General features: G+C 41.3%; 2 protein-coding genes across 2 annotated transcripts; both read left to right on the forward strand.

Annotated features, from left to right (window-relative positions):
- The first annotated feature begins 1,112 nt into the window (after positions 1-1,112).
- Positions 1,113-2,475, forward strand: pirt (phosphoinositide interacting regulator of transient receptor potential channels). The gene is made up of 2 exons (XM_023406974.2): positions 1,113-1,311; positions 1,622-2,475. Exon 2 carries the CDS (start codon positions 1,638-1,640, stop codon positions 2,043-2,045), a length of 408 nt encoding a protein of 135 aa, XP_023262742.1. The 5' UTR covers positions 1,113-1,311; positions 1,622-1,637; the 3' UTR covers positions 2,046-2,475.
- A 2,202-nt stretch (positions 2,476-4,677) lies between these two features.
- Positions 4,678-8,451, forward strand: tmem238l (transmembrane protein 238 like). The gene has a single exon (XM_087174159.1). The coding sequence runs from the start codon at positions 4,898-4,900 to the stop codon at positions 5,378-5,380; it is 483 nt and encodes a 160-aa protein (XP_087030285.1). The 5' UTR covers positions 4,678-4,897; the 3' UTR covers positions 5,381-8,451.
- The last annotated feature ends 2,560 nt before the right edge of the window (positions 8,452-11,011 follow it).

An 11,011-nucleotide genomic window follows, 5' to 3' on the forward strand; every position in this document is an offset into this window, starting at 1 on the left:
AATGAACTGGAGCCTGAGGTAATTACAAAAACACTGAATTAACCGACTAATTAACTAATCCTTGTGTGAAATATTTCACTAAAAGTTAATGATACAGCTAAACTGATTTCAGCGGTTTCGCACCCCTTCACGCCCAGCCACATGCCAGCACTGCCCTCTGCTGGACTGTGCGGCTCATTGCGAGTGGTGACAGGTTTCATGATATCAGTGTTGAGCCCACAGGACGGTCACAATGTTGCATTTTACACAGATGACATCAGTAACGAGATCAGGGCTGAAGGTTTGGTGTTTACGAAGTACAAGTAGCAGTGCTGCGGAGCCATTTTCAAAGCTTTGGAGTTCTCTGGGGTGGGGGGTGGGGGGGCATAATTGTGTTAAAGAATGAGCTCATGTTCAGATCAATGGCCTCACACTGACACTTGTGTCTTTCCAAAAGAGCACACAAAATCAACAAAGACACAAATGTAATATCAGGGCTGTTCAATGGAAGCAGGAGTGTCATATTGCAGCAACATCCCTCTTGTGCCTCCCCCCTCACCCCACCATCCTCCCTGTCCATCCGAGGCAGGTGATGATGAAAAAATCCTAAATCTGAGATTCTATATCATATCCTGGATTTTCTGAGGGCTAATTATGTTACACAGATTTCATCGATCTCATGTTCAGCGAACAAAACTACAACTTGCAGATAATTGCTCCAGGCTACTTTGGGATCAATACTGTGCCAACATATCAGGCTGTATTGGAAAGTCTCTGTATGGGTGATTGCTTGCTGCATCAATCCGGCTATAACAGAGAGCCATTTCCTAGTTGCTGCCCTGCCCTGATCCTCTTTGTGTGGAAGGAGTGAGTCAGATTTTCCTCTCATTGTCCAGTCCTGGGAAATTTTTAGACATTTCAAGCTGTTTGTAGAAGTTTTTTTTTTTTTTTCAAAAGCATTTTACAGCCCAGTGGAGACATCACTCTGAGTGGTTTGTGGTGTATGTATATCCTCTGGGGACCAGAAGGCAAGCTCCTCGCCCTGGATGCAACATCAGCACTGACCGCCTGCGATGGTGGATGATGGTAAGGGGATGGTGGTCACAGGATCGTCTTGAGGAGGTGGAGAGAGCAGAGGAGGGTGGGTAGATGGTTGTTCAGTGGGAATCAGTAGCATTGCATTTTACAGGTTTCTCTGGTCGGACGGTGGGCGGAATTCTTTTTTTTCTTCCACCTCAGATTTCTGGATGTTTTCTAATGGTTAAGACATTTAAACTTATTGTTGACTATTGTTGAAAATACAGGCAAAGGAAGCTGATCCAGATTTTGAAGGTAGGTGTTTGTCTAGTTGTTTACTTCTGTTTGCCTGATGTGAACTGCTTCCCAGTTCCCAGATTTAAAATAATTTTATTATATTGTTATTATTATTATTAATTTTATTCATATGATTTAAGTGCTGAACAACAATGGCTTCGTAAGAAGTTATCTCTATTTTTATGATGTAAAGACAGTATCACTGTTTAATATCTTTATTATGGAGAGTTAGAATTTCAAATTATCCACCAATCATACTTAATTGTGTTACAACAGAGACGTCAGAGAAGCATGACATCCTCAGATTGATTCCACATTTCTTCCACAGAGTCATCCAGGAGGCCATGCCAGGCAGCCCAGAGAACATCCCCCTGGGAGAGTGCACACTCTCCCAGTCCAGGGACCAGCTGACACCCCCCAGCCGCACCGAGAGCACCGTGTTCAGCCTCTCTCGCAGCGAGTCCCTCTGGACCAATGAGACCTCCCGCAGCAAATGTGAAGTCTTCTGGTTCCCCATCCACCTGATGTCCACCGGGGGCAGCTTCCTGGCGTGCGGCATCATCATCAGCGGCCTGTACTTTGCCGGCCACTGCAGGAAGGTCACTAACATCCTGGGACCGGCCCTGCTGTCCATCGGGCTGATGGTTTTTGTGGTGGGCGTGGTCCTCATCCCCATCACTAAGGAGAACAGGAAGCGGTCGAACATGAAGAGGCCCCTCACCTACTACAGGCCTCCCATGTTCAATCTGTGACGACACGTTCAGAAGTAACTGAACTTTAAGACCACGCCGCATTAATGTGTACCTTTTTGGCATGGGAGCCTCTGTGGGAAATAATTGTAAAACTCTGCGTGGTGGTGACATTTACATTTATTCCTTTGATTTAAGAGGACTGACAAAACAAAGCACTTATCCCAGTCTCAAGTGTGCATGACAACATTTTGCTTTAATAACCCCGGCTGTTGAAAAAAGAAGGTGAGAGCGCTAGGACAACAATGTGCTGTATGAAACTCAATTACCCACAAATTCACACACACAATTTAGCGATGAGGATACTCGAGAGAAAACTGTACTTATGAATATTTATGAGGGGAAAGTGGACAAGAGGGGGGGGGGTTTCCTAATGCTGTGTGGTACAGTATATGCCAATTCATAAATAATTAAAGGTTGTGAGAGCTTATAATTGTCAGTTTCCGGTTTACTGTGTCTAGTCCACTGAAGTCCTCACCGTGGGAAAGAGTCACTGAGAGGACGACTTTGAATCTGAGTGAAATCATTCTCAAATATATGTAAAACAGAAATAATTTGACTACCGTGACCTGAAGCATGACCCTGTGCATTTTCATGGGATTTAATATTATGTGGCAGGAAATTTGACGTAACTCCTTCAGACCCAGCTTTGGTTTGATGGACATTATATATTTATTGGTGTTTTAAAATCTGATTTGTTATGTCAGAGTTGATTGTATTCAAAGCATCTATAATCAGTATTTTTACATTAAGAATGGTTCACCAGAAAGGAGAAAGGAAATGGCTCGTAGTGATGATCAAGCTAAAGAGAGTTATCACCCGACTCTGCGGTTTTCTGGAGCAATATAGCTCATTGTATTTTCGGGGGGAGGTGGTTTCTAGTCCACAACTTCACTGTTTTGGTTCATCTTCACCAATCTCATAGCGTCATTTTCAGCCGTAGTAGGCAGCTGTTTTGCATTTTAAAAAACATCTGTAAAAACCAACTGTACGCTACCTGCCACCAAAGAGCACACACACAGTGCTAGAGGCCAGCTGGTGAACACAGAGGAACTGCCAACCGCTAAAAAGACAGATATTTCTCTCAGGAGTTTAAGGAGGTGTAATGATTTCTGTCTCAACCCTTGTCTATTATCCTCTTGTCATTCTCTACCCGCCCACCAGATGTCCCTGAACCTTTTTCCTGTTTCCAGCCCCACCTTCTCCCATTTCTAATCACCACACTGTCCCTGCCTACCTATACACCTGTTCCTCATTCCCCCTGACCTGCTTCCTGGTATTTAGACCAAGCCCTTTTTTGCTGTACGTCAGTTCCCCACATTGTTTGCTAACTTCTCTGTGTGTTTCACTTTGTGCTGCTCATCCTGTTCCTGCTATACCTCTTTGTAGTTACCTGCTGACGGTTCATGTCTGCCTGCCTGCCCACCTGTCCACCTCTCTGGTCCTCATCACGTACTCTATCAAAGGTCCTTCACTGCACCTCCCTGCTCCTGCTCCTACACCACCGGCTGTGACAGGAAGTAACCAAAAACACAACTTCAAATGAATGCTAATGTCATGCATTTTTAATTAATAGACGTAAAGTTTAGCCGTCACGACACCAGCATGACAGACAGTCAAAAAGAAAAAGTTAAGTAAGGAACATAGATTATATCAAGTTAATATTATTATATTCCAGTTACAGAAATCATTGGTCACTGTCATTGGTCATATACAACCATGAATACTGTATCTGAGAAGCCCCCAGATGGTGTCACTTAATCTCTGAATCCACATGAGATGATGTTTGTCCTAATGACCATACCACTATACAGTATGTAGGCCTACTCTAGATTTCAGGACATCACAGCCCTAACTGGCCTTCCAAACAGGTCAGAGCTGTGACCTGTTTGGAAGGCCGGTTAGGGCCGATTAAGTTTATATTCAATAAACAGAGAATTAAGACATTTTTTTAAAAGCAAAAATGACAAATAATTGTCTGATTCCAGCTTCTCTAATGTGAATATTTGCTTCTTGCTAAGACATCATAGTGAACATCTTTGGATTTGGGCTGTTGGTCAGGAAAAACATTTTGGCATTTGAATAAGTCATATGATTGTTATTTTATGACCAAAAATGTATCAATTAACCAAAAAATCGCTACAGCCCTAAAACAGCTGTAAAACTAAACACAACATAGAGACAACACCACAGAGGACTTCTCAAATAGCTTTGTTATTCTATCATAATTCATTTAAGTAGCAGCAATGGATAAATGAATGTATAGATTGTTTAAACAAACAACAAATGATGCAAAATCAATTACATATAATCTTTAGGACATTTCACAGTATCATACTGGATGGCCATTACTTTGCACGAGTTAACAGAAAAATGTTGATTTGGCCTCATTACATGAGAGAAGGAGGTCATATGTTTGTAAAAGCCTATAGTTTTCTGTTCACATATACTAGGCTAGTGTTGCTGGTCTATATACAAAGTATATGCAACATACGCAGGAGAAAAGCTGAGTCATGCATAATAATCAATTTGACTGCCAAATCAAACCTCCTGCAAGCCCTGGGTCATTTGCATCACCGAAGCCAGACCACATTATTGTGAAATTTGGACGGTTCGGTGATGTTTCTGTTGACCATCAAGACAACAAAAAGGACACTGCCTTAAAGCCATGACAGTCAGTGTGTGTTTAAGCCCGGTCTGAGGTGTGTGCACAGTGAAGAAGTCTGGGAAACACCTTGTTTATCTTCACTTTAAGGTGGGGCGTTTCTCTACAGGTGCGCTTGCCTCAGCTCAGGTACACAGGATGAAGCATCCTCCCGTTATACTACGCTGCAAGACGCTGTGATGTCCCCAGCATGGACCCGATAAAGTGCATAGGCGGCTGTGTGCCTTTATTCATCCTCGCCGTCGTTTTTGACGTCCTCGGCCTGATTCTGCTTTTCATCGGGATATTCGCCAACCTGCGCATCGACGGCCGCTTCTACGGCGACTTTCTGATCTACACCGGCGCCCTGATCACGTTCTTCAGCCTGGGCCTCTGGCTCATGTGGTACGTGGGGAACGTCCAGGTGTCCGAGGACGACGGCTGTGGTAAGAAGAGGAACAGCGTGGTCGTGATGTTGGCGAGAAAAATATCCGAGAGGCTGAGCCAGAAACTGAAAGGGGTGGAAGACGTGAACAGCGCCGTGGATAACAGGTGCAGCCAGGTGGGATCACCTCCACACAAAGCCAGCAGGGTGACATGGGGCAAATCCGCTGTCTACAACAATGAAGGGTATGATGACTCTCTGGACTACAATACTGCGGGGAAAGAAAAAGAAATAAACCAGGAGATCTGACCTGATTGACATAAAATACTCAGTTTGTGAAGGATGCTTCTTCATGGGAGCATTTTCATTCAGACTGTTATTAGGCAAGACTGTAGCCAAGATTTCAGAAACACTGAGATTCAAAGCCCCTCAGTGTCCCCCACACACCCTCAGAAAAGTTTGTCTTGACACTGAAAAGAAGGTCTCTCTCTCTCTCTCTCTATATATATATATATATTTTTTTTTTTTTTTTTTTTGTTTGTTTTTATAATACTTTATTTTACAGGTCCATCATTTCCTAACAGTTCCCTATGAAGTTTCTTGCAAAGGACATGGTATTGGAAAGATACATGTGAAATGTGTGAAACTGATCGACAGACAAGAATGAAGGGTTTAGTTTCCATTAACAAAAGAATAACGACTGAATAATAATAATAATAATGCTAATGGACTCATGGACCCGTGCAATAATACATTCCAGTTTTTTTTTTTTTCATTTAACTGTTCAGTTTGTATTTTATGTGTATTTTTATATCCAAACATCAAATCCTAAATGCTATTTCAAAGCTTTCTCCATACTGCCAGGTGAAGCTAGATTTCCAACCAGGTTACCAAAGTAGGCAGCTGCCAGGGGCCCAAGACCCTCAGAGGCCCCAGAGTGTCAGCGGTTCAGCATGTGGCTGTTAGTTTGTGGTAATTTCATTTATTCAAAATGTGTTTGTTAAAACTCAACCACTCAAGCATGTTATAAACTGAAATGATGAGAGCCTAATGACTTGAGTGAATGAGTCTTGTTAGAGGGGCCATGAGTTTGAATTCACTTTTAGGGCCTTTATTATATCAGTTTGTATTGTGCTTGTATGGTGCATTTCTCTAAATTGAATCCTGCTTAATCAAGTTAAGGTAAACTGATTTCTACAGACAAACTAATGTACAGAGAATGGGAGAAACACAGGGTCCCACAGCTGAGGGGGCCCCCATTAGATTAGTACAACCTATAATATATATATATTCAAAATACTAAAATCTGCCCATAAAATCTTTAGTTTTTTATTTGAATTGAAATTGAATTGAAATTTAGCTCAGTAGTAAAACACAGAAAATTTGATGTCAGTCTCCTGAGACACTGGTTCTGAACCAGATTATTGTCTCTGAACCTTCCTCCATTATTTCAACTTTATTTATTTTATTTTCACAAATGCTTTGTCATATCTTAAGTGGTAACTGCTAGCAGTCAGGCCATGTTTGTTCTTTAATTTACTGTCAAACATACACACTGGTCAGACTGGTTTGTCCCAGTGGTGTGGTGTGGTGTTGGTTAAACAAGCCTGAAAATCCTCAACAGAGTGTGACATGGGAAACTGTGTAAGATACTGTATATATCTACCAAATCTCTATAATAACATTGTGGGGATAGTAGCTGCAGAGTTTGATCCTCAGATTTGAATGACAACATTGTCATACCTCATGCAAAGGGCCTCTCACAGACAGAGAGTCGGCATGACACTGTCATCATACTCATGACAGCGTTCCAGTAAATAAAGCATCATTCCTCTCTTTGTGTGTTAGGCAGGGCAGTAAGTCAAAGCTGCAGAGCAGAGACAAATAGTGGCGGCTTGACTGGTCAAACAAGGTCCTCACAGAGAAGTTTCCATTACGCGCATTTCCTCTTTGTGACAGTCACTTCACAATAGACCTTTATCGTCATTGTAGTGAAGCATGAATTATGGCTTATTAAATATTTAAGAAAGGCTTGAATGTAGTGTATCAACCCCGAGCTGCTCCCAATATTTAAAGGGTAAATACACTTCCTGGGGTAAATCTGTGAAGTCAGTGGGAGTGAAGTCAAGAGGAGGCTTTGAACGATCTGATAAAAGATGCAGCACACTGATGCAATTTCATTAGCTGAACAAAAAGAACTAGGGAGGGGGGTGGAGGTGGAAGGGGGCAATTAATTATGGCAGGCTTATCACTGTGTAAACATGAGCTCAATGGCGACTGATTGTGAAATGAATGTGCATAAATCTGTCACGCAGGTTACAGACAATGGGTTGATGTGAAAGGTGTAAAAACAAGTCGGTCCTGCAAAGGAATGAAGATGGACTGTGGGGTTTTCTCAGCTGCTGTTAATGAGCAGAACAACCTGTTGTTGTGGTTGGATACCAGTCTTGCCACTAAGTCTTGTGCAATGAAAGAAATGTAAGGCGTGCTGCCACTGAAAGAGAATGATGCAGAAGACAGTAAAGCACTTTTCTGGAGAGACTCGCTCTTTCTTCTGTCAGACCCTCACAAGACGTGTGTGCCTCACCCGGCCCGACCATGGAGCAGGGGAGGTCCACCATCTTCTTCCTGTCACTGGCTGTGATTCTGGACGTCATTGGCCTCATCCTCTTTTTCGTGGGGATCTTTGCCCCTTTGAGCTTCTGGGACTTTTTTGTGCTGTCCGGGCCTTTGCTGATCTTCCTCAGCCTGGTCTTCTGGATATTTTGGTACCTGGGGAACCTCACTGTGTCAGAGGAGGAGCTCAACCTGCCCAAACATGACATACTGTGATCGCAGTATGAGGGAAGCTGGATTGAGTCAAAGCTGGACAAGACATTGGACTGCTTCAAACCAGCCACATGATGATGAAAAAGGGAACTAGCAGGTGGGACTGAGGAAGACGCTTCATCAGGAAAATCATGAATTTGTGAGCCTCTGGCTCCCTGAACCCCTTGAGGTTTTGCCTCAGTGAAGGATATGTGATAAATTCAAATCCAGGCACAACCTGGAACACATTTGAATAATCCTAGAAGATAAAAAAAAAAAAAAAAAAAACTCTATTCCACCCTTTGACTTCAGGGTAAAAACAACTTGTCATGTTGTGCACCAGTGATTCCTGGACTTTGTTGGAGTGGAAAATGTATTTCTCAGCACTTTCAATGGGAGGAGGAAGCTTTGAAAAACTGCACTGTGATAATAATGTGTGCCTTATTTATTCTAATACCATTATTTTCACCTGTGTACACTGAGAGTTGATATTTATATTTCAGCATGTCTCTGCGTGTTCACATAAGATGGATAGGCTTGTGAAATTAGTAAGTAAAGATGCTTTAAAATGATTCTTGTTGTGTTCTCTGTGAGGTGTCTCCTCATTAAAAACTAGCTAAACAGGCAGTGTGGGTTTGTGCTCAGGGTTATTTTAGTAAGATTCGCCCAGTGCAAAGCCTGAAGGAGAGAATAAACACCTCTCTCACATGGACAAAAAAATTACTCAGGTATGTAGAAAGGCAGGAAACATGTTCCTTCACGAAACAATGAATCTCCAACACCTAATTGCATTTGCCAAAGGGTTTTAGCCAATTAGCAGTTTTCTTGTTTAAAAAAACAAACAAAAAAAATACTCCAAACAGCTGGATGTGTGTTTCAGTGTGTTCACCACAAACAGCACTGCGAGGAGAATGAAACTAATACTCCTCCTCCACGCCCAATTCTTCCCAACCGTAATCAGCACTCAAGGCACCATTAGCTCCTTCAGACATGGAGAGTGTTATTAATGTTTCCATTTGGTTCCTGCCCCTGAGAGAGGAAATGGAGGAGAGGCGTAATGGGGCTCTCGCTCTCTCTCTCTCTCTCTCTGCAAAGAGATGGAAACCCTGCTGCCCAGGGGACACCGCCCTCTCTGTTATACTGAGATCTCCAAGTTGTCCTGATAGTTCTTGTCATTTTATCTAAATCACACCTGCACTCAATCAATGTATAATAGCACCCCTCATGAGAGATGAGATTATAGAAAGTTTTTTACTCTAAGACCACGAGGCTCAGACATCCATCACATCAAACAATGCAGCATTATAAAAGACATACTCCTCTGCAGGTAGTGCTCAGCACATATTAGCTTGTAAATCCTATAACCATGTGGTTGGGAAGAGCTTTGACTAACAGTTGATTCACTGTGCCACAGCGGCCGCTGCTCTTCCTGGAACATGGTGGAAATGGAAACCAGTGGAAAAACACAAGAAAGACACAAAAAGTACAATAAGAATCACAGATAACTAGATGTATCTCACAAATGTCTTCGATTTAAAGGTTTTTAATATTTCAGATGTGGGTTTCTAAATGGCTTTATTAAATCATCCTGATAGGTACTCAAAATCAAAAGTACTTTGTCAAATTAGCTACTTATAACAATCAATCTCATGTGCATGAAAATGTTGTTGGATAAAGATCGATCCCATTAGGCTGCTCATGTGGATATAATCTGCACTATGCAAACGCTGTTATTAATAAGCACATAAATGCTGCAGTACTTTGGCTGTTTTGTAAATCTGTATCCTGGCAGGTGATGAAGTGATGCTCCTGTGTATATTATTGTGCTCTGTTTGTGAACACTACTCTAGACTAAAAGCTTAAAATGGCTGGCGAGTTCACATGATGTCATCTTTGGAGGATTGTGAAGGTGCATGTCTCCCTCCAGTGGTCGGGAGAGTTGAAGTTGGCGGTTAATTCAGGTGGTTCCAGAAAAAATCTGGTGGCAGTGAATGATATTTTACCTGCAAGTTTCAACACCTGAATCCACCTACATTAAAAGTCATATCCTCTATGACTATATCAGATTTTACTCTTTTGTTGTTCTTGAAAATTATTATGTGTGTGTGTGTGTGTGTGTGTGTGTGTGTGTGTGTGTGTGTGTGTGTGTGAAATAGTTGTTGAATCTGCCAGAGTTCTGATTATATGAGATGAACTATATGGGTCATATCAAAAGAAATGTCACTGGACAAATCTGCAGTCAGATGCAGTCAAATAAAATGTTGTTCCACTGAGAAACATTTGGTGCATCAGACAAAAAAATCAACACCATAAAAGAAAAAATAAATAAAAATGTACATGAACATTTAATTTTTGTTCAGTCAATATTTCAGTATTGTGTATTATTTGAACTGTTTGTCTGATCTTTGACCAATTGCGATGACTTTACATGCTTTACGTATTTTATTTTTATATCAAACTTCATCAGTTAAAAATTTTTCATGTTGCATGGAAATGATCAGTGAGGATCATTATTGAAATAGCAAGTTTTCATTGATACCTTTGAAGTTGTAAAACAAAAAAGTATATCACAGACAAAAAGAAGTAAATTCAAATTTAAAGGTCCCATATTGTATAAAGTGAGATTTCTATGTCTCTCCCATGTAGTATAAAGATAGATGTCCATGTTCTTTTTTGATTATAAAGCAGGTCTTGGTTCTATATTAATACTGTGAAAGTATCAAAGCCTCAGTTCACAGAGATATGCACACAGCCTGTATTCAGAAACTGAGCCTTAAAATGAGCCGTCAGGACTTCTGCAACTTTGTGATGTCACAACAAAACTCTAACCCTAATCCTCTTCAGCACATTTTACACATCATGTACATGTAATATATTCACAAGTGGCAAAACATGTCATGTAATATAAATTTGTATTATTGAGCAGACATCTTTAGTAGGCTACTACAGGAAAACTTAAGGGCTGGGTGCAACATATACTTACTTACAAGAACTGATATTTCCACAAAGAGGAACAGCATGTTAGGAAACAGTGGACATATAAAAAATAATTTTTCTTCTTTTTGATTATTTGTTGTCTTGATGATGACCTAAATGCATGTTGCTTTTGCATGGTCTTACCTCTATGGACAC

Source organism: Seriola lalandi, unplaced genomic scaffold (genome assembly GCF_002814215.2).
Source record: "Seriola lalandi dorsalis isolate HSWRI2012SDOR001 ecotype SW California unplaced genomic scaffold, Sedor1 jcf7180002054322, whole genome shotgun sequence".
Classification (NCBI taxonomy): Eukaryota; Metazoa; Chordata; class Actinopteri; order Carangiformes; family Carangidae; genus Seriola; species Seriola lalandi.